Genomic DNA, 26743 nt, shown 5'->3' on the forward strand with positions numbered 1-26743 from the left:
TAGACTGTATATAAAAACAAGACCCATGGCTGGTGATGCTGTACAGTTGAAGTATCGCCTCCAGTTCGTTAGGGGCGCTGTAACGTAGATAATTCACCGGAAACTCGTCTAACAAACACAAAAGACTACATCGCTGAGTGGTAGCCATTAGCATTGAGGAAATCCAGACGACACGCAGTGGAAATATTTCTAACAAAACGGGCTGTCTGCGGTGCTTCCTCTATAGAAAGAGTCCCATTTGAGCTGTTTGTAAAATGGGCAGGAGCAGGAGCCGAAGTCCACCGAGACGAGGTAAGAAACTACAGGTAGCTAATCAGGCAGCTAATCAGGCTAACGTTACACCGACGCACGACGAGCTGTACGTTTGTACCACAGGAACAAAGCTAATGCTAAATGTGAGAATGTGTTAATTTACTTATATCATTTCTGTAACAGAGTCTTTACACAACAAACGTGACTAATGTGTAGTATCCAAAGACGTTAGTTACAATCACAAGTCTCTACAGCTGACGTCACACACTGGCGACATGAATTTAAAAGCGGCGTGATATTATAGATTTGATTTGTTTAACGGTAGCTACTCTGTGTTTGAGGTGTGTGAGTGTGAATGGCATCAGGAGGTGATAGATTAATAGGCTTTATACAGCTCAAACAGTACAGCTGAGGATGATGGGGAAATTGGCTGCTGAACCAGCGGAAACCGCCTATATATATATATATAATTACTTTGACAATATAGTACACCCTGTCTTATAAAGGAAATTAATAGACACAGGCCAGTGTGTCTCCATGTTAGCGTTGTTAGCCAACACGTGTAAACAATACTGCTTGCTATCCATTTCAAAGTATTTGTTTAGTTTAGGAACTCATGGATTAAAGTTGATTAAGTTTGAATAGCTCTTTAACCCCTGACAATGTTATTCCAAGACTCTTTTAAGGCCAGCATATGGGATAACATCACACATTGATGTATAAATTGTACTACTAATCTACCAATTATTATCATTGTGCCTCAGGTTTATTCTGGCATCCAAAACTCTAAGTCCTTGGTTTGAGGAGATCCGACCGATTTTGGGTTCAATGTATCAGTATTTTATATTTTTTTAAATATTCATTACAAAATATTCTTGAATGCTTTTTGGACCAAGTTTCAAGATAAACGTAAAGAAAGAAAGAAGAAAGAAATCTTGATTATACCTCACTATGGGTCCCGGACACACCTGTCATTAACATGTGGCTTTTGTATTCCGATCTCAAGTGGACAGCTTAACGTACACATTCTTTTAGCAATGTGAACGGCTGCACTAGATTTATTCAGACTCACCTGACTCGTCTCTCTACCCCTCTTTCTCTCGCTGGTGCTGACACAAAGACACACACACACACACACAGAGTGACATCAGACTGCTCAGATTGGGTAAAAACAACATAACTTGGTCTTGGTGAACAGAACCATTTGATTGTATAGAGCAGGGAGGTGAGATCTGATCCTATGAATGTGTGGCCACATTTTAATGCCAGGTGTGAACGCATGCCCTCAGAGCTGTCCACTTGTGTTCGCATCACAAAAACCATATGTTAATACCAGTCGTGTATGAGGCCTATCTATGTGTATCATCAATAAGAATTATTTCCTAACAATGTATTGGTAGTTTCACAAAATTATCTTTTCTCCAGATTCACTAAGCCATCTAGCTGTAATCGTATTGCCTTGTGATAGTCATTTGAATTATATGGCTGTTAAAAGAAAACTCTTCACACAGCATTAACATAGGAATCATATGCTGCCAGTATAATTTGCTGTTAAGTTATATGATTAATTCAAAACTTCCAAAGAAAATACTTTAAAATCATTTATGCATTAAAATTACCATTGCAGTTTGTGGATAGCAATATGTCCTGATTACAGCTAAAATCACGACAGTATTAGTTGTGGTATCATTTAAATAGTGATCTTATCTTCACTTTGCTGCAGAGAGAAGACGTTCCCGCTCAACGTCCCGGGACCGCGAGCGAAGGCGAAGGGAGAGGGAGCGATCTCGTTCCCGAGATCGGGACAGAGAGAGGCGCAGAAGCCGTTCGCGGTCTCCTCACAGGAGGCGTTCAAGGTGAGTTTTTCCAGGTTCCAAACAGGTTTTATTTTTGTGTACTTTTCTTTTTAGGTTTATGGCCTAAATAATTGTAATTGGTTGTTTACAAATGTCATTAAAAAACACATATTTACCAGTGAGTGTTTTCCACCTACAAATATTAAGGTATTCCCTCTTTCAAATTGCGTATTACACACTTAAGGTTCTTTTTACCATTTGTAGACAAGTACGTTTATCTGCAACCTGAATAGATTCAATCAAACCATGAACAACATGAATCACTTCAGTTGCAGAGGCGTCTGCCCTCAGTAGTTGTGATAACTCGTCCTGCAGCCATCTGTGCGTTCCCTCTGCAGGTCTCCGGGTCGACGTAATCGCTCCTCCTCCCTCTCTCCGACAAGACAAAAAGATAAAGATGCCAAGGAAAAGGCAGCAAAGTCCATTCAGATTTCAGGTATAATCAATATTCTTCTGACATACCATTTTCACAGAAACTAGGCCTGAAATGTGGCTTTCTGCACGTTTTCAACTTCGACATTTATGTTTCAGCAAAAAATGCCATGCTTTGTGTTTTTTAAACAGAGGAGGACATGCAGGGGAAAACAGAGGAGGAAATTGAGATGATGAAACAGATGGGATTTGGTTCCTTCGATACAACTAAGGTGAGAATACAGAGGTGTCCTGTGTTATGCAGCCACAAGGAGGTGCAGTGTTTATTTCAGATCAAGTTCATTGCATTCTTAAGCTGAACTGAATAGAGATACAAATATGTATGTTTCTGTGAGTCTGTTTAATGTACAATTCATCCACTATGATATGAGTTTCCACAAACACATCGTGAACATCAGCTAAAGTTGATAAACTGGTAGCCTCTGCTTGATTTTGTCATGTCATTTGGTGAAGGACTTTTTGATAACTGATAAGTGTTTGGTTTCTGCGCTTGATGACTGTAAATATTCTATTGAAATATATAAGAATGATCAATTAACAAGAAAAGCAATTTTAAATTGTAAAAATGAACTGCAGCTACAGATTAACATTCGTTGCATTGTATTTTGTTTATCCAGTTCAGCTGTACTTTGTAGTGTTGTGTTCCCTTTTGTATGTTTTAAATTTTGAAAGGCTCTAACAGCTTTTAAACCTTCCTAACAAATGAGTTTTATAAATAAAGGGTGCATAGAAGTCGAGCAGAGACAACATCTTATAAATGTCATTTTATAGCTGTAATGTGCATTTTGTTTTAAATGTGAGACGCAGCACTGTTTTTTTTAAACAGGGGAAGAAAACAGATGGATCAGTGAATGCATATGCTATCAATGTGTCCATGAAGAGAAAATACAGGTACGTAAACAACAACAAACAGTTTTAACTGTACAGATCTGTTTGTAGCTGTTTTATTTTACTGCCCATACACAGATTTGGACAGATTTCATAAGCCTTTGTTTTATTATATTGTGATATTTTTAAGTTATTGTGTGCAGCCTGGTTGTCGTCAGGTTGCTGATTAAAACTACAATACAACTTTTCAGCCCCTCACAGCGAGCACTCTCCGCATCATCCACCATTACTGTAGCCAATCACCTCAGCAGGTGTTCCCATGCAGAGATTCCGGCTCTCCCATTGGTGCTCGATGATGTAATCTGCAAGTGTTGCGAGGGCAACAGTGATGTAATGTTTTCTTTGCATATTTTTTTTAGGCAGTATATGAACAGAAAAGGTGGATTCAACAGACCACTGGACTTCATCGCCTGAAAGCATCAGCAGCTCAGTGCGACAACCAAGACGAAGCGTACCTCTGTCCTCCCCTCACAGTGGCTGAGATTTGTGCTGTAACCTATTATTTCTCACTTTGCGTGGCGCAACAATTCTCTACAAGCCTTTTCACCAGTAAACACATATGTAAATAATAGTGCTGAGCTGAGTAGCAAGAAGACACAATGTACGGAGCTTTATTTTGTTGAAGTGTTTGTTCTATTTGAAATAAAAGCATTTTAAGGTGTTGCAGGTCTGACTATTAAATGTGTGTGTGTAATTCCATACTCAAGTGTCAGTTGGGTGTGTGAGTTGTGTTGAATGAGTTAATCATCTTTGTTGTTTTGTGTAATTGTGCCGGTTATTAGCCGGTTTCTAATCCGCTTTGTACTGTAGTGCAACCTAAATGATTTTATTTCCGTCCCATGTTCGTTGATGTCCAGGGTTAAACAGGACATTCGTGTCAATTCAAAATATTTGTTCCCTGCAGCTTTCCGCTGCCGTCATGTTTCTGGAACCTGTGGGCAGTGAGCATGCGCGGGGAGACGCTGTGCAAAAGGACAAAAACGGGACCAATAAAAAACGAACATGTGAATCTGACCAATCCGCGATGAAGCGATAAGACAAACAACACTACGGGAGCCAATCGTCGCCATCCACCGTGAAGCAGCATGGCAGAGGGGTGTGCGCTGTGTCGGCAGCGGGCGTTGTTTCTCCAGCTCGTGGGCGCTGCGGCCAATGAGTAGCAAGATTATTAGAAAGCAGCCAATCACGACGCGGCAGTGTGTAACTCAGAAACTGTCGCCATTGCGGCTCCGCTGTAGCGGTGTTCCCGGATGTGAATTGGAACCAAAATGGCTGAGAAGAAGCCACAGTAGCAGTCGGCGCGTACCCCCTCCCGATGACTGACGTCTAGCGCAACCAATAGTAGCTCAGGTTGTCAAACCCAGCATCCAATGGCAGCGCGGCACACAGGAGCTTTGTGGTGGAGGACGGTAGCTCTCCAGATCAACAAGCCTGTGTTTTGGACGCACTTTGATGAACAGCCGCTGTTTCTGTCGCTGATGTCAGTCGCTCTCTGCGTTTCCAGCGAGACGTGTCGCGCGTGAACTGCGGTAAACCAGCATATAAACTCAAAAGCAGCCTCGACACGCAGCCAGGAGCCGAGCAGGGTGGATGACAGCGTCGGTGGAACTTTAATGACAGCCAGCTTGTTTTTCTCTGACAGCTCACCTCAGGCAAGTCAACAAGACAGCGACCCTCGAGCTTCTTCACTTTCGAACCGAGACAGGAAGGCGTCTTCACCCTTACTCTGATAAACAGTCACGAGCGCAAACATTAGCCAACTTAGTTTATCCCTAAAACAGAACACATACTCTATGGTTCTCGGCTTGTTTTTATTTTTTTTAAACTATTAAACAACCATCGTTTGGTTGTTTTTCACCTAGCCGCGTTTTTTGAAGAACTAGCTAAACAATATTAAGCTAACTCTGTTTTTCTGAAGCTGTCACAACTGTACAAGTGTTAGCACCAGCCTGAACTAGCACCAGCTAACACCATCCCATTCACCGGTTTGAGGACGAAAACCTGTTTGTCCCTCCAACCTCACCGGTGCGTTACACTTTGAATCAGCTCGTCTGACCCGCTGCAGGAGCGGACTCTCACCGTCACCTCTCGCCTTTGGGAAGCGATCAGTGGAGGAGCAGCGAGCGGCCACCTGAGCGTCAGAGCTAGCGGGGGAGCAGGTTGTGTGCAGCCACGGAACCCCTCATCGGACTGTTACATTATTATCGGTGTTATTGTTGAAAATGGCGGCTATCGGAATGGTGCAGATGTTGATCGAAGCAGCCGAGTACCTCGAACGCAGGGAACGAGGTAAAGTATTTTGTGTTGTTTACCACGATCTGTTTCGTATGTGAAAAAAAAAAACCCTGCAGCGACCCCCCATCTCCTTAATATCACACTCTATTTATGCACCTGTCATCGTGAAGCCTGCTTAAAAACCCTTTATTTTTCATTTTAATAATCAGGCTGCACATTTAAAACATTAATGTTACAGGATTTCGCACGATACATCAGAATCCATCGTCTACCCAAAATAGGTGCTAATCAATATTCATATTATATGCATATGTGCAAACACACACACTTTTCACACATTTTCATTTCTAATAGTGAAAAAATGAATGCATATGTGGCAAATGCAGTGAAATGTGCAGGGAGACATTGTTTTTATGGAAGCCCCTCCTTTCCTTCTGTTGTGGTCCACTAGTAGGGTTTATTCCAGTTCAAGATGACATCATTGTGCAGGCTGAGGGGAGAAAATACAGGATAAATATACTGCATGAAAACCATTCATTGCATGTCAGCTCCACACTGCCATTAAATGCCTAAAGGATCACTATCAAATGTGGCTCATTTTATCGTCTTTCTATTCCTGGTTTGGCTACTTTTCACTGTTCTGCTGTAACACTATATTGTGCATTACCAGATATCAGGACATGTGACCACTATGTTGTTTATTTCTTGCAGAAGCGGAACATGGCTATGCCTCCATGCCACCCTTCATCAGCAGTCGAGAGAGGGACAGCCTGAAAAGAAAAAGCAAAAGCAAGAAAAATACAAGTAGCAGGTAAAAGCTGTTCACCTCCTCATGGCCAAAAAACGACACACTTTTTTCTCAGCTCATCAACAAGCCGCCCATCATACCCCACGTTAGGTGTGCCCCCTCACGCAGCAGGTTAATCCAATGTTCCCAGATTGATGTTTGAGTTTCATCTGAGAATTATGAATTTTTAATAGTAAAAGCACATTTTTGTTTCCTTTATTCTCTGTATAATTTGACCACTTTTTGGAATGGACACCCTCTCAGATGCGATCATGGTCAAACCCTTGAGTTGTTGAATGCTTTAAATTTGATTCAATTGGTTCAAAATTTCACACATGAGAAATGTGTATCAAGCTGCATATATGTTAAATCCTTTTTTGTCATTAAGGTCAATTTCACATAAATCATTGGCTGAGTGGTTTGGATGCTAACTCTGGGCCTCTTCAGTAATTCAGCCTGTAGGGAGAAACAACATTTAAAAAAAATGACATGTTCTAGTTGACGATATGTTTTTTTTCTGAATCTACGACTTTATAAATGGGCACATCTCAACTAGCATGTTAAACTTTAGTTTTAGTTGATCAAACAACATAGAATTAATAAATGAGTAATTATTTGCAACACATCTTATCATATATGAGGGTACTTTGCTTTCACTTCAACCAGTGGTTAAGTAGTAAGTCTTTCACGCTACTTTTTTTTAGAATTTTCTCAATTTAATTCTCCAAACTCAAAAATTAATTTAAAAAACAATAAAATGAAAAGGATGCACTGACAAAAATATTTCAACTTGATCTTTACTCTATTCAAACTCATATTGAATATATCCTCACAGTTCTCTGTTGTGTTTAACTTTGGGGTTATGAAAACACAAAATATCCCTGGTTCACCTGCAGAGCTGATAATCAGGGGATAAAGGCTTTGTTTGGACATAAAAATACTCAAACTGTTCCAATCTCAAACATTTCTTTTAGAGGAAATGCACATCAGCTGTAGCTATAGGCTCATGACCATCAGCTTTAAGAGGTACATATCCTTAGGAAATCAAAAACCCTGACCCGTCTTGAGTCAACATCCTGTACATACTGTATGCACTGTATGCATAACCCACTTTAAGTATTTGAAGGACAGTCTATAACTGGTCGTGTCACAGACTGCACAGTGAAATATGCACACCAGTTTTGTACGAAACAATGTGATGTTGGAAGCCTTGGTTTTTACAAAAAAAGGTATGGTTTGCCACCTCTCCTCACCTTATTCATAATGCTACAGAAAAAAAGGATTTTGCTTTAAGAGCCATGGCTGCATGTCTACGTGTGAGTTTGTTGATATAAGGTCACGTTTAGACTCGCTGTTGTCTTCTCTAGTGTGACTGACAGCACCAAACATCAGTCTGGTGTCAGGCAGACTGGGTTAGTCAAGGTGACTGCAGAAAACATTTCAAGTGGCAGCTCTCGGCAGCTCAAGTCACCTCAGTGGACACTGCTGCACGGACACAGTGTACATTGCCATTATTATTGGTGCCATCTGTTTTTTCTGAAACCACTGATCTCTTGAGATTTCACACCCAACAGTCTGAGTTTTCCTCAGAATGGAGACAATAACAGAAAAACTGGAAAAACATAGTCTGATCTGATCATTTATGCGATTCAATTATTTCAAGATGGAACAGAATCTTTTACGAAAGTTTCCAAACATGTTATGGAATCCATGAAACCTAGAATTATGTCTGTTAAGAGAGCAAATATAGTATCTGTATGGTGTTCCTAAGAAAGTGTGCTGTGAAGGCAGCTCTGTAATCAAAGGCTGTGCTGGTGAAACTATATTCTTATGCATGTCTGAGGATGAAAAGTTGCCATTAGGAGACTTCTTAAAAGAAGACTGCTTCTTCAGTAGATACAGCACCAGCATATTGCTGCATCCAAAAGTGCCGTAAAATGGGTGATGGCCAGAAACGCTGCCCTGTGCTGGTAGATGGAGTCAGATAATTAATATCATAGTGTAAATGTCATATTCGGTGGCAGCAGCAGCAAGAAATGCCTCAGTGCACCAGAATAACACGAGTAGTAGAGTGGTAGCTAGTCAGATAATGCACAGTAACCCATTCAGGCTGTCATCATCCACCTTCCAGTGGAGTGAATACCTTCCTCTGGCAATCTCATGTGTGGAAATGTGCCTGCAAGGAACATGTGTAGAAACAGGTTTATATATAGCCTTTCTACCTTAGCTAACCCAGCATATATGCAGTACACACCAGTTACAGGACAGCTATACACAGGCAGTTTATGTGCAACATCTTTGTACCACAAAATTCAACCACAGCCCTTTTTTGTGCTGTCTACACTCAGTGTCTCCGGCCTTGTGTCTTGTGCCTTCTCCTGGATTTTATCAGACAAAACAAATCTTTACAGCTACCTGCCATCACCTGATCGATTATCCCCATTTGAACTACTATCACGTCCACCAACTCTCTTATCATGGCAGGCTTGTTTTCGAGTGTTGGCTCTTGAGAACAGCTATGAACATTTAAAACAAGTACACGTACAAACTAGTTTGTCTGCTTCATTCCCTGACCTGAAAATGGCTCAATGCCAAGTTCAGTGTCTAATGTATTCAGCACGAGGTGTATGGAAATGGGCATATAAATAGTTTTATGTATAGGCGTGTCACCCCACATAACCCAATGTACATCCACCCATATTGTCCTCAGGTCTAAAGTTACAAGACTGTTTTCCACAGACATTTCTATTTTATACAATCACTTGCAAACTGCGTTTTACAGTTATCTACATTTGCATAATTATTTTCTTCAGTTAATCTTTGGCCAGCATAGTTTTTCAGAGCACAGTGAATAAAGTCTGTTGCTTTTGCTAAAAAAAACTGGCTAAAGTTTCCAAAAATCGACTAATTGTTCAAGTCATTTTCAAGCAAAAATGACAGAAAATAGCCATTTTCAGTTTTCTCAACTAAAATGACTTCTGTTTCTGTGCTACATCATTGTTCATTTTCTTGTAATTTGGACTGTTTGTCAAAAAAAGACATTTAAAGATACCAGCTCAGACATTCTAATGGACACTTTTTGCAAAATTTACCTGACATTTTACAGACTGAATACAAAAAAATATTTGCAGCCTTAATATTTACATATAAATTTAGGAAATTCAGCACCTTTAGGGGAAGGTAGTGTTACTAAAGCTGCTTTCAGACATGCACTGGACTACGAAGTTCCTCTGTATTTTCTCTGAAGGAGGTGCAGCACAGATTTCCCAAGTGAGACGCTCCGCAGTTTCTACAGACTTTCTCCGCCCTCCTAGTATAATGTCAGTAGAAATCCAGCAGAATCTGATGTGACGACACAGCAGGGGATCCTCTGGATTTACAGCAAATTATTGGAGGGGTTGATGATACTTCTAACACGCGACAGATGCAAAAATGAAAGACAAAAAGAAAACAAATATCTCTCTGTGAAAAAGACGTGTCACACACATATAGGACATCGATGAAGATATGAAGGGAGTTTGTGTTGATAAGAGCTGACGACGGTGTCAGGGTGCTGTAAACAAAATCACGTGATCCCCGCAGCGGAGTTAATACGTCACTTCCTGCCTGTGTCTGCTGCACCCGGCTGCGCCACCTCTTGCCTAAATAATGCAGAGGATTTGTTGCTGTTGTGAATGTGTCTGTGCAGAGAACCTCTCGCTGTGTTGTGGATGAAAACGGCTTTCAATATTTGGTTTGGTCAGGAAAGAGGCTGGTGGCTTGACTATAGTGTGACACATTTGTAATGTTCTCCCATCCTCAACATACACCGAGTGGCGCACCAGTGCTGGAGGAACATACCTACCTCCAGCTTCACATGCTTAGTTGGCGCTACATTTTTAAACATGCTCGTTGGAAAAAAATGTGGGCCTCGCTTTCTATTTCAAGTCGAGCTGCTGCAGGTTCGTCCTTGTTTGCAGCTTGAAAACCGTTAAGCTTGACAATGTTTAATAAATCATTTATTGTTGTTTAACTACAAGGTTAGGTTAACTCCCCCCATCAGCTGTGAAGATTTTATCAGCCATTACTTAACAGTGCTTAAGGTTGAGTCTTGATGATTTGATGTTGTCTTAGATGATGTTGGGTCTAGATCAGGGGTTTTCATAGTGTGGGAGAGTTAGCCCCCCCCCGAAGAGCAAATAAACAACAGTTTTTTTGGTTGTTGCTGTTGAAAACTGAAATGTAGGGCAGATAGCCTTCTGGATATCTGAGGTCATTCGACCCAGTATATACAAGCCCCTCCAGTTTATGCTGTTTCCTCGTGCTATGGATGTGTGAGTTGTGGGGGAGGGTAGTCACCATGCTTCTGCTGGTGTGTATGTGTAATGAATCAGTTGTAGTGACTCCCCCCTCCCCCTCATCTCTCACTCTCCTTGCTTTTGCTCTCTCCTCACCTCCTCCCCCCTATGTATCTGTCCTGCTTTTGGCAGTCAGTGGAGAGCACCAGCTCCTCCATTACATACATAGAGACTCACACACACACACACACACACACACACACACACACACACACACACACACACACACACACACACACACACACACACACACACACACACACACACCCCTCAACCCCAGGCAAGTGGCATCTTTCCATCAGGCTAGTGTGGTGGTCTTGGTAAAGCTAAAGCAAGGCTTCCAAAGTGGGAAGAACAGGTTAATAGTGGAATCATTTGAGTGTAGAATCTGAGCTGGATACCAAGCCTGTAGAAAGGTGCACTGGAAAATCTTCAGCCATTTTTATGAGTGAAATCTGGGCAGAGTCGGGAGAGTCAGGTCTTGACATTGTCTGCAGTTGCCCTTTCACACATGTAGCACACAACAGAAAGCATAATGCATATGCTTAGTTTGGTCTAGATGATGGGTGGCGTCTGAGTAGAGCGAGCAGAATGCAAATCAAGGCACAAATAGTAATATTTTGAATTGTAATATCTGTAATCTTTTGGTTTCGTGATAGAAACATCATCACCACGCCTACTCTCTCACTGTGAATTCTCTGCACAATGACCGTGTCACACATGGGCTCAGTCGGACATTACACGGTGTTCGAGAGAGCTGCTGTGTGGTTAATGTCCAACCCAACTAATTCAGACATTTGCCTCCTCCTGATGATGTCTAGGTAAGTTTTGAGTTGCAGTGCATGCATGTAAACTTTAGTTTAGTCTTTAAACATATGGGCTTTAAAACCTTCACTTAAGAAATGTTTCTACAATTTTCTGGAGGGCCTGAATTTGAGAACGCAAATGTCAGTTGCACCTGACATTTTCCTGAACTTTTCCTGCCAACCCCAAAGAAAAATGTCAGAGTGAGCCCATGTGAGGATACAGCAGGAAAATGTCCAGAAAATTCACAGCGGAAAAGTGGTTGTGTTGATGAAATTTCTAACGTGTCACACGCAAAACTGAATACAAATTTGAAAAAGATGCCATACAAGCAAGAAGATGTCAACATGGAAAGCCAACGAGATTCAAGACCATTTGACGATAAGTGTGCTGATGTGCTGTAAACAAAACCACGTGATTTCCAAAGAATAATATTGCCTCCTGCCTTATCTACTCAGACACCACCTCTCTCCTGAATGTTACAGATATTTTACTGTTGCTGTGAACGCATTTTACCCGGACAATCTCCTGCTGCTTTCTTCATATGAGAAAGATAAACTTGGAAAATTGTGTCTGACATTTTAATGTTCATGTCTGTGTCTGATCAGCTTAATTAAGAACAGAAATGAGTGAATTGTAGAATCATTGGAACTTTTAGAACAAGTACGCAGTTCAACTTTGTTCTCCTGTACTTTCTGTTGTTATGTATGCAGACTGTGTACACAGTTTTACTGTGAATTCTTAGCAACATTTCTGTCTTTCAGTTTCACCTCCTAACAAAATGGCTTAGACCCGCACTGCACATATAATCTGGCCAACATACCGGCAGGCTGATCAGTCAGGCTGAATAACTAAGATTGATTGTAGCTCAGTGCTAATATCTTGGTATTAGAATATATTGTTGGCTAAAGAGAAATACAAAATTTTGGTCCAGTAAGTTCAAACCATATTTGAGGTAATTTAGAAACAGTTTCACTATTAAATAGTCCACCAGAGAGAACTGTAAGTTATAGAACATATTACTCTAGGCCTATATTTCATTAATATAGACTTTTTAAGCTAGAATTTGTTTTTCATAAAGAATTAAATTAATCATAGTGGAAAACAGATGTTGAAATTTAAGTTATGTTGACCTGTGTATGTTAAATGTCTTTATTTCCTTTTTCTGTGGAAGATTATTAGATAGAGCTTTAATTAATTAAATTAAAATGTATTTGTATAATGCCAAATTACAACATGCATTACTTAATGGCACTTTACATAGTAAGGTGAGATCAATATTATAGAAAAACCCAACAGTTCCCACAATGAGCAAACACTTGGCAACTGTGGAGAAAAAACCCCTAGCAAATGTGATATTATAATAATATGGTGAATTAGTGTAATGTAATTATCCTCCTGTCTAATTGATAGACCAGGATTCTAATGTAATGCACTGATATGGGACTAGAGAAACCCATACATTATTCCACTTTACTTACAATGAATAATCTTATCACTATTCATTAATAGTAAATATCAGTATATATTGGTGCATTGTGGGCGTGTTGGGTAGAAGAGGGGTGTCAGAAGAGGTGGAGGGTAGGAGGTGGGAGGTGTCCTATAGCCTGAAATCTAGCCTGAATAAGTTGGATCATTTCCCTTCTAGTGCTGTTATGTCACCAGCGGCCGTCTGGCCTGCACTGGAATGTACACTGGCTGCAGTGAGCCAAATGAGATAGAGCGCAGCCAAAGAGACAAGCTGCAACAAGATGATACCCCCACAGTGCCCGACACACACACACACACACACAAACACACACACACACACACACACACACACACACACACACACACACACACACACACACACACACACACACACACACACACACACACACACACACACAGAGGTTGCTGTCATAGGTTGACTGTGGATAGTGGAGCTTAGTCTGGAAAGTTAGTCCCCGATCATGAATGTGAATGAAGTTGTACATCTGTGTGTGTTCTTCTACCTCGAGGGAGGTCATACTGTCCAGTCCTCACATCTTCAAGGGTTTGTTTGAGGGTTAAGACCTGGTCTTGGGGTTTAGATTAGAACACTATTCCTAATCTTAGAGTTAGGGTTAGACGTTTAGTTCGGATGAGCAATAGGCGACGGAATATTTTATGTTCAGTGATAACAAAGACACAAGTACATGTGTGTGTGTGTGTGTGTGTGTGTGTCTTTGTGTGAGTGAGAGAGTCCTGTGAGGATCTTGGCCATGGCGTGGTGACAGCCTAGGGTCTTGCAGAGCTGAAAGTGCATAGTCTATTTTAGGATTTTCAGATCTCAGGAATGCAGAGGAGATCCTCTCTGCTTTCTGCCCCTCTGCTCGTCTCCCCCCCAACCAACCAACCACCCACCCACACACCCACACATCCACCTCACACACACCTCACACACACCCACACACACCCACACACACCCACACACACCCACACACACCCACACACACCCACACACACAAACCCCTTCCACCACCACCACCACGCCACCCACCTACCACCGCCCTTTTTCACACAGGTCAGACCAGCGCATTCCTTCCAAATACTACACTTGACCCCATCTCTTCATCCTATCTCTCTCTCTCTCTGTGTGTGTGTCTGTGTGTGTTTACCTTCAGCACTGTGTCTTCCCCAACCCCTACTCAGTGTTACATTTAAGATCACCATAAAGGGGCATAGTCCTAAGCACTTCGGCTCCTGTCTATTGTTTCTGGTTACTGTGAGTGTTTACTCATGGTCTCCTCATCACGCATCTGGTAGTGTGGTCCTTAAAAAAAGTTTCCTCTGTAGAACAAGCCTCGGGCATCAGCAACTGTTCTGAATGCTCATGAACTCCCACACAGCCTTTTTTCTTGCTCTCTCACTCCCCTGCAGTAAGGCCTTGGACTGCATGATCACACACACACACACAGAGAGAGGGGGGAAATCTTACCCTCCTCAGTCACCATGTAATTATGTGTGCCATAATTTTCTCATCTATGTTTTGATTTATCTCCACAGGTCTACACACAACGAAATGGAAAAGAACAGGTATGTTAAAATGTCTTCGTTTGTGTGTTTGTGTGTGTAATTGTGTGTTGGTGCTGTTCCTCAGTTCGTAACACACCACAAAAGCCCTCCCCCACTGTTGCCATGGAAGTGTCTAAATCATGGATTGTCAGTGGAAAAGTATCTCATCATAACAGATTGTTCAGTATCAATTGTAAGTACATCACCAGAATCAAAAGAAAAAAGTTCATTGTGGGAAAAAAACTTATATACATTTTTGTTTTTCATATTCAGGATTAGTAAAATGATTAAAAGAAAAAAGTTAACAAAAAAAGCTTTAATGCAAATGCTTATATTTAAATAGTTAAATGAAAGCTCTGGTTAAAATGTGTTATTGAAAAGGGAAATCAATGAGATACAATCAGACTGTGTGCAAATAGTGTACAAATTAATCACCGCCATAAGTGGATGAAGAAATGATACTCTTGCGTCACTCTTTTGTTTCAAATTCTGTAAATCACTGTGCTTTGATCGTCACATTGTCTGAAGGAACACACATTTCTAATTTGATGTACAATTTATGGGTTAGAGGGTGAGATTTCGGTGTAAAGAGGAACAGCTGAAGCTCAGAGTGATGCGCACACTGAAGCTTAACATTCTTAACAATACACGCTTTTTTAATTTGTGAAAAAACATTCAGGTCTAACAGCACAAAGACATTCTAATTGAATGATTTCTGTAGATAAAAGTATGCAGTAAGAGTTAGTCCAAAGAAAGTCTTTACAAAGACCTGAATCACATTTTTGTGAGAGTGCTGAATCATGAATTAACAGTGAAAATAAGTTTCATGCAGTGATCTGTTTTATAACTATCATGTGCCTTTGCAGATGTAGAAAAACCAGTAAAGTAAGAGTAAATGGGATAAGATGTTTACATGTGTCAGACGATATCTAAATGACCCAGAAATCTTATCAAAGTGACGGCTTCCGAGTGTGCAATGTATGAATATCATAAAATGGAACAAAATACTCAGTAAAGTAGAGGGTTCTACACTAGCAAAACCACTGATTTCTCACCCTCTACTAAGACTGATGAGTCTAATGGTATTGTGGTTATATCAGGTGGCTCAGTGTGTCCTCTAGCAACTAAAAACAGCTGATCATGTTTGAATATCTTACAACTGGGCTGTGTATACAACATTTTACATAGATGGTTAAACATATGCTCTACTCAGACAGTGAATTTGTCAGTCAGAAATCATTTGTTTGCAATGAAATGCTGCTGCTGTTTCTCAGCATTTCCACAGGCCGACATTTGAATTTTGAAACCTTATTTTGTGTGAGCCTGTATCGCTCTCTGCTCCATCCTGCCACTGCTAGTTGATCCAGGGCAGCAGCTTAGTGGTCAGCTTAGTGGTGAATAATATATGGCACTGGGCCTTTGCCAGGGATTTAGCCCTTTGCAAGCTTGTGCGTGCATGAGTTGTAAATTATGCCCAATGCTTGATGTATTATACTTGAGAATATTCATTGCCTTTAGCCAGTTTCTCACTTGATGATAGAAACCCATCACAGGCAGATATGAAATGACTCATTGTGATCCAGTGCGAGCCAAGCCAGAGGTCTGCAACACCCCACCCCTCCATATTTTTATCCTGTTTTGTAAAACTCCAATCCGCTCTGGCTGATCAAAAAACCACAGTGTGGGTGTGCGTGTGTGAATCTTAATGTCCACATAACATGACCTGCCACTATCATGCCTCTTTTCTTTTTTATATACACAAAAGTTCCTAGTCATCAGTAGTTATTGCCAGAGGTTTGAGGTTGAGAGTGCTGGTGACAGGGTGATTTACTGCTGTTAGGTCAAAGTGCATCATGCTGACCTTCTAGTTTTTAGGAGGTGACGGGTTACTGTAAGACAAATCACTTATGCAAAAAGTTAGACTCGCACATTTACCTCATTTCAGACCAAGCCAGAGGAGTGCAGGACACAGCACCTCCATCCTACCTTATTTTGTCATTTATTGTAGAGGTCATGTTATAAAACCAAGACTCTGGTATGTGTGGTACATATTTGTGCACACAAAGAACGACTCCAGCCACTACCACAACCTTTTCTACCTACTTAAGTTCCTCCAAACTACTCATGGGCAGTTACTGCTGAGTGTCAAAGAACAAGAGCGAGGACATCTGGCTGAGTTCCTGCTGGTCAGATACAACAGGTATCTTGCTGGCCTGGTTGTTGTTTTGAGTCGAGCCCTTTTCAGACACAATTTCTGAACCTAAATTTCCAGACGTTATAAAAGCATAAAAACATTATGACTCTTTGTAGCTGTTTTCAGATGTGAACACCAGAAAATGTCTGGACTGGAGTTTTCCTTTCACATATGAAGAATGCAGCAGGGGATTCTCTGCTCAGAGGTATTCACAACAACAGGAAAGTCTCTGGAAAATTCAGGAGGAGGATGAGGGTGCCTAGAGTGTTTAGTCAGGACATAAATTCAGCAGAAATCGGTAGAGTCACCTAGCAATAGACAATGACATTAACCCTTATTATTAAACACTCATAAATGCTGTCCTCCTTTAAGTTCACATCTTTGTGTGCATCTTCTTGAGCTGTTTTCCCTTTGACACATGCACAAGAGATTCTCTGCTCAAACGCGTTCACAAAAGCATCAAATCCTCCGCCGGGTTCAGGTGAGGGGTGGGGCAGCAGGCAGAGGCAAGATGTAAATAATTATTTCCACTGCGGGGTTCACGTGATTTTGTTAACAGCTCATCTACAACGGCGTCGGCTCTTCATCAGTCTTTTACATCAATGGCTCCGCGTTTTCATGCAGAGATATTTTTTTTTAGATTTGTTTTTTTCATTTTTGTATCTATCGTGTGTTAGCAACATCATAAACCCCCCCGCTCGCTCAAGGTGAGGGGGCCAGGCAGAGAAAGTCTTCAAAAAGTTGTGAGGCTTTCACTTGGACATTTGCGTCCACACATACACATCCTCTGGAGAATGTGCGTAAAAGACTCAGCTGCTACTGTTTTCTGCAAAACAAAGTCACATTTGCACCTTCATTATTTTAGAGCAAACAGGTGCACTGAGACCAGTCTGACGCACTTAAACAGGACACAAGTGTGAAATTAGATCAGAGAAATATAGGCCATGGCCTTAGGCTGATAAGCACACAAACCTGCAGCTTCACATACATATTCACCCATTGACATACTGCACTGAAGTCACAGTGAACTAGAATAACCTGAAATAGCAGTGTGTTTCTGCCAGACCCGCAGCAATTCCTCTCACTCAGACGCCATGTGACCCGATCTGTTTCATGAGTCCGCTGCTCTTCAATGTTGTTGAACAAACATTATCTAGCCCTGTTGATCCTTTATTATGTCAGAACAACACAAGCCAGAGTATTTCCAAGTTATGTAACAACAGTCGGTGTGCCCTTTGCACTGAGTCAGCTGAGAAACAGGTATTTGGTTTCAGCTGCTGAACACTGCATTGTGTTTTTTAAAAGGCCATGGGCTAAGAATATATTTGTGTGTGTCCTGTGGCCACATTCAAATCAGTCTCCTCTCTTGGTGTGTCCAATTTTGAATAAACTCTCTCTGGCAGTGACGCTCATATCAGGATTACCTGTAACAGCAGCAGATACTAAATGAACAGCTCATCCAGGCAGCCCTCGGCTGCCGATATAACATTTTTACATTTACTCTCAGGAAGAGGCTGACGTACACACGCCCACTCGCTCAGCCACGCACACACAGGCATACAGACACGTATACACTCTGCCGAGGCTGGAGGTGTGTGTTGTGTAACAGCGGGGTCAAGTGGTCAGAAACACCCACCAGACCAACTTACCAGCTGCCAAGGCTGCAGACTGAGAGTGATACAGGAGGAAATGGAGTAGAGCTGAGAAATTCAAATAAGTTCATACTAACATGCCTGGAAACGCATATCTGCACATATCTTAATGTGTGTGTGTGTGTGTGTGCGTATGCGTGCATGCGTGTGTGTGAGAGTAACGTCCAGTTCAGATGTGGACTTATGTCACAGATGATCTTTCACCACGTCTCTGAGTTTCTTCCTGTGAAGGGGAGATTTGTACATTGCTGCTCGAAACATCCTATGTAGCAACATGATGTAATAGTGTTACAATGCCAGCATCCTGGGAAAAAAACTACAGTCGCAGATAAATAACCTTACATATTGATGATTAACTTCAGTATAAAGAAACACTTGTACACACAAAATACAAATATCTCTGTCTCAGTTTTTCATTGTTTGGTGACAGTTCTATATTTTTGTATACCTCTTGATCCCTAAGTTGCGCTAAAGGGGAACTCTGGGTAATGTTTTGCGAAATCTGATACTAAGACTGCATCCATACTGGTATGTTTCCATTTGAAAACAACGAAAACAATCTCTGTCCTCTCGAGCATTTCCATTTCAGTTTTAATCCCTGTTCATACTAACACGCCTGGAAATGCATATCTGCACATATCTTAATGTGTGTGTGTGTGTGTGCATGCGTTTTTAATTGAACTTACAATTTTAAAGAATAAACTTTCACACATGCTTGTTTTCAGATGTATCTTTGACAAGGAAATTACTACATATGTTTCTCTCCTTTCCCTCCTCCCTTTCCAGACGGGCAAATCTACGGCTGTGTCTAGAGCGACTGAAGTCCCTTGTTCCCTTGGGACCAGATGCTAACAGGCACACTACCCTCAGCCTGCTGATGAAGGCCAAAGATCACATCAAGGTGCCTGTATGCTTGTGTGCGCGTGTGTGTGTACTCAACTCATAATCAGGGCAATGTGTTAAATGCATTGGTATGGTGTGTTGGGGTGTCTGAAATGACAGCTTCTCCTAAAGTGTTTTATTTCCCGCCTCGCTCCCTGCAGAGGTTGGAGGAGAGCGACAGGAAAGCTCAGCACACTGTAGAGCAGCTACAGCGGGAGCAGAGACACCTGAGGAGGCGCCTGGAACAGCTGGGGGTGGAGAGGACCCGGATGGACAGCACCGGCTCCACTGTGTCCTCCGACAAGTCAGACACTGACCAAGGTGAGCCTAACACAGACACACAGACTTAATATACTCATGTCTCTCCATAAAATAGTTGACGGAGCAGGCGTATTCATAAACCAAAACTTTTCTACTCCACAGCTTGTAAAGAATAACATGTTACTGTGGTCATTTGTGTTTTTGTAGTGGATTGGTAATATATGAAAGGTTTTTATTGATGTAATTACTCACAGATTGTGCGTGATATTCTAGTGTGGTGAGAAACTCTAAGGAGTTTGCCTGGAGCCCTTTATCTTGTAGTTAACTGCGGTATAAATGATTAGTTACTTAATTGCTAGTTCAATCAGATAATAGTATTATTTAATAATTGATTATCCTTAAGCAAATACATCACCTAGTTGCAGCTTGTCCAATGTGAGGAAATAAAATATAATGGAGACGTTATCTTACACTGTAGGGGCAATTTTCAAATATTTTTATTACATAAATGATCAATCAAGAAAATAATAGTCAAAAGATTTGAAGAATTTTAAAATGAGATTTTAGATAGTGGCAGCACAAGATACAGCAACGTGTAATTATTCTTCAAAGTTATCTTGACATTAAGTAACATTAAGAAGCATTTACTTCAGCAAGTGTAAAACTAGAAGTGGAGTGTATACCTCCTCCAAGGCCCAACAGCGTGCCCCCTGATCTGCATCCACACCAAACTTTAATGGCTTCTTCTCTGATCCATATTTCATCCTTCCACCAAGTTTCGTGATCTGTCAAGTAGTTTTACATAATCTTGCTTACAAACAAACAAACCAACCAACAGACAGGGGTGAAAACAAAAACAGCGTTGTCTCCTCTCATTCTGACCACATTGTTGTTGCACACTTGTACCTCAACAGAGGACCTGGACGTGGATGTGGAGGGGACAGACTACCTGCTGGGTGACCTGGAGTGGAGCACCAGCAGCGTGAGTGACTCGGGAGACGAGCGAGGCAGCCTGCGCAGCAGCTGTAGTGATGAAGGCTACTCCAGCGCCAGCCTGCTACTCCTGCAGGACACTCAGGAGATGGCCAAGCAGCTGGGCTGCAGTCTATAAACAGCACTGGTCACTGATCCAGCACCCACCTCCTTCCCTTAGCCAATCCTGTCCCAACATGCTCTCACTACTTCCTTATCCTGCTCAGACCTCACCCCTCCTTCCTTTCTTTCCTCCCTGCCTCCCTCTCCACCAGGACTGACCCACGTCTGAGGCTTCTCCTCCACTCAGGCCTCTGCAGACTTCCTGTCCCCATGGAGGCTTCCATTCAGTCTGCAACTCCTCCCTGAGACACCCGCCTATATCTAGTCCATCATCAGCGGTCAGTCTTTAGGGTCACTCACTCTGCTCTGCACCAATCAAATGAGTGGGATTTTAAAGACACTCCACCCCCATCCGCCCCCCCCCCCATTTGTCAGAACCACAACTTTCAGCCAGAGAATGTTACCACACAATATCCCACTGCCTCTTTTTCTATGTCCCAAGAGCCATAGGAAGAACTTAATGAGATTTCACCCTAACTTCACAAACACACACACACACACACACACACACACACACACACACGTGCATACTTGAACACACACATACACAAAAATGCACCCCTCCATTGCTCCTAGTTGTCCATTGAGAGTCCCCCCAAAGGTGTGACACTGACATGAGATGGGGCTTTTTATCAACACCCTGCTCACCAGTCCACCATCTGTGCATGGTGATTTGCACTTAAAATAGTTTTTTGTAAAACTGTGTCATCTTTTTCAAACACTGTCTCTTAAAAACTTAAAGGCCCCCACTGCAGCTGTTATCATAAGTGAGTGTTTGAAACATGTCAGTTGTCTGCCCTTGCTGTGTGGTGCAGCAGACCTAGTGGACACTAAATTAAATTGTCGGGGCCGACAGCAATACATCCCTTTGTACCCAGGTTTTTGCTGGCATTTGGGTAACTATCCTGTAATTTTATGTCCATGCCTGTATTTCAGAAGGGAAAGTAACACAAAAACAAACAAAAAAAACGTGTGCAGCATGAGATTGTGAAGGGCTGGGGTATGTGGGAGGGATTAGGGGGTGGGTTTCAATGTTCTCTGCCTCTCTCTGATGATGGTGGCGTTTTTACAGCATCCTTTTATCGTGTGTGTTTGTCACGTTTGAGCCTTTCGATGACAGGGGTCACTGACAGATTTAGGAAACTAAAAAAAAACACCAGCCACCACCAGGTGGAATGCTGGGATGTTTTTGGCAAGTTCTGGTATATGTATGAACAGTTCTTCTTCTTCACTGCCCTGTTCACCTAAAGAAGGGAAGAACCCACCTACTGAGAGCAGTCGAGAGACTGGAGCACATTCCACTATGTAGAAAGGACAGGCAGGGGAGACTGAGAGTATTATTTTTCATTAGCGAATCTTCTTGCCAATTTCTTATGATGGGTGGAGTTAGGTTTGAGACAGTGCAAGTCACCCAACGAAACCGGCTATGACTCTTCAATGGGAACATGCTGAGGCCACATCTGCACTACTACGTTTTTGTTTGAAAATGCACCAACTTTGCTACAAATACACTTGGCATCCACACTACTCTGGTGTTTAAAGAAGAACTGGTGGCCCAGTTTTAGTTTGAAAACTCCAGCACAGCGTTTTAGTCTGGAAGGGCAGAAACAGAAAAAAATGGAAATCATCACGTAGACACTCACAACCAGTTGTTGATTGGTTCTTTCAGTCAAGAGGTAGCTGCTCACTGACTCGTTAGGCTCCTTTCACATGAACCCCTTCCATAAGAATGCAACCAGCATTAACAGTGTAGAACGCAACATGTATAATCAATTACAAGTGTTGCTGACCCTGTAGTCTTTGCTAACAGCTGTTGTGCAGTTAAAGTCTGCATTTTACAATGGTACAACTGTTTACATGCGAGGAAACCAGCCGTTATTTAAGCGAACTGCGGCAATTACTGCATCCAGCGGGACACACATGCCTTCCTGTTTACACCGTCATGCGCTTGCCTAGTGTTCATGTTATATGCGTTCTCAGGCGTGTGTGTGAACACACTTGTGTTGACAGAAATCGTTTTAAACATAAACGTAGTAATATGGATGTTGCCTGAGAGAGTTTACCTCTTTCTTATTGTTCACGTCGGACGAGCACCAAAATGTAAAAACTACAGATTTTATTTCCTCCGCCTTGCCTTGATAGCTATTTATTGTTTCTGCAAAAAAAGTACACATTTTAATGTAAATAGTTTACAGAAAGATCTCTATGTCTATCAACAAATGTATTTATTAGATAAACTAAATATATAGATTAATATATATAAATATATTTAGTCATAGCCTATGTTCTTCTTGTGAGGTTTACTGAGAGTTTCCTTTGTGTAGTTTTTTTGCACAGCCTAGTCAATCTATAGAATATTTAGAGATGTCTCTTGTGCCTCAAGGCTTTTGTGTCTGTTCAGATTTCGGCACAGTGCTCTTTGAAAAATGAAATGTGTTGATTCAAATCTTTAGCTGTTTTCAAAGCCATCTTGCCCTTTTAACAGAGGGATAATAGGACAAAAAAAAATGTATAATTTCTAAAATTGTGAATTAAAAAAAGTAAAGCAAAGGAGCTAGTGGTCAGGCTGAGGGCGGTGACAACTCCTCTGGCCGTTTCATCCATTTCCACACCTAGGAGCCTCAAACAAAATGGCTTCTCTCCCTGAGAGGTTTTAGTCCCTTGGTTGGTTCAGAATCATCGCAGGCGGGAAGAGGATTGCAAATTTTCTCTTTGTAGACGTCCTCAACCCCTGCAGCACGGTGCCAAAGGAACCTCCTCTGCTCCTGCACCTGCCACTTGTCAACCTCAGTTAAAGCATGACGATGGTACACCCAAAAAAATTAAAAAAGAAAATTAGAAAAATACATATATATGATTGTCTTTTTGAGTGTGGAATGCTGCTTTTTCTTTTGAATCGGAAACGTGTAGCCGCGCAATGAGGGGAAATGTATCGATATAGTAGGTGTGAGTGGGCAGATGTGTTTGCCGATACGCCATCTGTCAGTGTGTGTATGTGTATACAGTGTGTGTGATTGTGCATATGTGTGTTTATTTCGTCACTGTCTTCAGAGAGAAATATTGCGGGGTGGTAGTGGGTGGGTGGTTTGAAACATTTAAGCCTATGTTTCTTTTCTGGTTTTTCTGTTCATTTGTTTACTAGTAAAATGCAAAAAAAGTCCCCTTGACAAAGACTTCATGTATTAACCTGAGCATTAATCTCTGTCTTTGGTCATCTCATGTTTTCTCTTTTTCCATCCATGGCATGTTGCCTGTCTTCCGCCAATCTACACGTGCGAATGTGTGTGTGAGCATTTCCTGTGAGCATGACTCCCTCCTCCACATGCTGTGTTGGCCTCCATGGTACAGGTGAATGTGTGTGTGTGTGTATGTGTGTGTGTGTGTGTGTGGTTGTTTGTGTGCGTGTGTGCATGCGTGATGCCCTGTACAGAAGCCCTGGTGCTCCCAGCATCTGCCTTTTAAGAAGCAGGTGTTGAATCTCTCTCAAAGAACAAGACTACAGTCAGACCAGTTGTTTAAGCTACAGGTTTCAGCATCAGGGGAAAATCACGCTCATGTGTATTTTTGGTTTTTGCTAATTTTTTGTCCCTACATACAAAGTGGCTGATAATGCCTTAAAACAGACACAAATGTACGACCCAACAGAGGTACACGATATGTATGAGTGTATATGATATATCGACGTGTATCACAAAGGTCATTCCTTTTCATTGTGATGGTCTCAGGCGTGGTGCTCTCATGCATTACACAACTACACGCACAAACACACAAGACAACACATCGTCATAGCTCCATGAACATCGTTGTCGTCGCCTGCCACCTTTCTCCCCGGAAAGGCCAAGTGTCTGTTTGTTGAACAATTACTTAACAGTGGACGTTTTGTGCACTTACTTTTTAAGAATTGGAGAATTTGGACACTCACTTTAAATGTGGGGGAGAAAAACCCTTTGAAAACCAACTGTGGAGCAGCAATTTATATTTGCCAGTGATATTAAAGGAATAAAACATTTGAAACCCTTGTTTACCTACCTACCTTCTTGTCATTGTCTTTATTTGTCTTTCAGGACAAACTCGCCTGTGCTGTAATTATACTCGGAGAGCAAATGAAGGCTTTTACAAAGGAAGCCAGCCAACTGGTTTCTCATACAATGAATAATCTTGGTGTTTAAGTGGAGGTTAAATAGACAGTAATGAGGAGCTTTGTGGCGCAGATGAAAGAAAGCCTCTATGAGGGTCTGATTCTCGCCAACCATCCAGTTTAGTCTGCTGGCCAAATCCCAGGATTTTATGATCACAGCCATCTGATTACAGCTCAATAACCAACACACACAAAGCCAGAGAAAGAGACAAATAAGGGGGATGGGCACCTTGAAAAGCATCCCACATCCCTTCTGGAGCTGTCTGACTGTTGAGGGGGAAGGGTGCAAGAAAAAAATTGTTTGCTTCTGCCATGGAGAGCTCTGCAACTCCTTGTCAGCTGTAGAATGGTTTCGATTCATATATTATATGGTTGCCTTGCTTGGACCCTGAGCTCCTGGAGGTGAAACATAGAAATGCTCACATGTACCTATAGTTCATTCAGGGTGTAGGGGAGGTCTTCTCCACCATTTGCACCAAATGCAGCAGACCTGACATTTATAATCGACTGGTCCATCCTGAAGTCTGCAAGTAAATCAAAGGACTGACCAATCAAATATCAGCCAGGGCATTTTTTAGTTATTTATTTATTATTAATTACATTTTCATCATTATTATTATTGCTATTATTATTGTTGTTTCTTGTATGTGCCTTCTTGTTCTATGTTGTTCACTGTTTGTAAACTAACAAAATGTGCAATAAACATAGGTTTAAAAAAAAAAAATACAGTATATCAGCCAGGGCAACCCAAACTGAGTTTTCCACTTTGATATCATAGAATGATTATTGGTAACATAAAAAATGAAAAAGTTACTGGACAATATTACTGCCTCCTGCCTGGCTTATAGCAACTTTATGATATTACAGGTGTTTAACTAAATGGGGTTAAACAATTACAACTTTTGTTGTGTTTTAACCAGTGAGGTCTTTGGAATCAATTATTTCTATTAGGAAAATTCACAGAGGGCAGTATTTGCTGATAATAGCCTACATTTGTGTAGCAGGCCATGTAAAGCCACTTTTCCACTGTTCAAAAACCAATTAACACCTGCTAACATCCTGCTTTTGTCTGCAATGGGAATGGACACAATCAACATTCACTCCTGTCCTGTATCAAATGGCTCTGCAGGCAGCACCGGTTTTAATTGGCTCTGGAATTGATGCAAACGAGACACTTGGGTGAATTGTGTTATTTTTGTATAATATAATTGAATTTCTACATTTCTAATCACAAACCAGCATTTCAGTGCCATGTTAGATGTATTAACTTCATGAACATCTGGTAACCATGGACAGAGAGTGTTTGAAATGATAGTCTCTGCATCAATTTGTTGTTCAATGATGTTTTGGGGAAATCCACCTGTTAAGATTAAGATTTACTTTTATTGTCATGTTTTACACTTTTTACATGCATACATGAAATTGTTCTCTGCATTTAACCCATCCAGTTGGCACCTGTCGAAACACGCACATGCATAGAAACACACATAGACAGATGCCATGTACACACATATACTGGAGCAGTGGGCTGCCGTTGTCAGCACCCAGGGAGCAGATGTTGGGGGGAGGGGGGCCTTGAGGGGGGTGGTGCCTTGCTCAAGGGCACCCTGGTCATGGCGAGGAGATGAGCTGCCACCCCACTGGCTGTCAGTTCATCAATTTTTCTCAAACAGCGGGAGCGAACCGCCAACCTTCCGGTTATTGGACGACCTTCTCTACCGCTGAGCCACGACCCCCCTAACTTAACTTAGAACACAATAACATTGCTCACGTTAACTTAGTACATATTGACATAGTAAACATACATTAACTGACATTAAGTTAGCATATGAGATAAGGGTAATATAATGAAACACACATTTATTTTCACTCTCAATATCCCATTAAGACACAA

At 41.6% G+C, this 26743-nt stretch overlaps 2 protein-coding genes across 2 annotated transcripts; both read left to right on the top strand.

The window, feature by feature from the left end:
- Positions 1–62: 62 nt before the first annotated feature.
- snrnp27 (small nuclear ribonucleoprotein 27 (U4/U6.U5)) lies at positions 63–4094 on the top strand. Its single transcript, XM_020093987.2, has 6 exons — positions 63–291; positions 1976–2108; positions 2447–2544; positions 2673–2752; positions 3367–3431; positions 3788–4094. Exons 1-6 carry the CDS (start codon positions 255–257, stop codon positions 3840–3842), a joined length of 468 nt encoding a protein of 155 aa, XP_019949546.1. The 5' UTR covers positions 63–254; the 3' UTR covers positions 3843–4094.
- Positions 4095–4693: 599 nt separating this feature from the next.
- Positions 4694–23546, top strand: mxd1 (MAX dimerization protein 1). The gene is made up of 6 exons (XM_020093866.2): positions 4694–5717; positions 6375–6474; positions 14619–14648; positions 19260–19374; positions 19517–19676; positions 20531–23546. Exons 1-6 carry the CDS (start codon positions 5651–5653, stop codon positions 20725–20727), a joined length of 669 nt encoding a protein of 222 aa, XP_019949425.1. The 5' UTR covers positions 4694–5650; the 3' UTR covers positions 20728–23546.
- Positions 23547–26743: the final 3197 nt, after the last annotated feature.

This window comes from Paralichthys olivaceus, chromosome 4, assembly GCF_024713975.1.
Source record: "Paralichthys olivaceus isolate ysfri-2021 chromosome 4, ASM2471397v2, whole genome shotgun sequence".
Lineage (NCBI taxonomy): Eukaryota > Metazoa > Chordata > Actinopteri > Pleuronectiformes > Paralichthyidae > Paralichthys > Paralichthys olivaceus.

Coding starts and splice junctions, on each gene's coding strand:
- snrnp27 (XM_020093987.2), top strand. CDS start 255: ATGGGCAGGAGCAGGAGCCGAAGTCCACCGAGACGAG. Junction 292..1,975: donor CCGAAGTCCACCGAGACGAG/GTAAGAAACTAC, acceptor ACTTTGCTGCAG/AGAGAAGACGTTCCCGCTCA. Junction 2,545..2,672: donor AAAGTCCATTCAGATTTCAG/GTATAATCAATA, acceptor TTTTTTAAACAG/AGGAGGACATGCAGGGGAAA.
- mxd1 (XM_020093866.2), top strand. CDS start 5,651: ATGGCGGCTATCGGAATGGTGCAGATGTTGATCGAAGCAGCCGAGTAC. Junction 14,649..19,259: donor AACGAAATGGAAAAGAACAG/GTATGTTAAAAT, acceptor CTCCCTTTCCAG/ACGGGCAAATCTACGGCTGT. Junction 19,677..20,530: donor CAAGTCAGACACTGACCAAG/GTGAGCCTAACA, acceptor GTACCTCAACAG/AGGACCTGGACGTGGATGTG.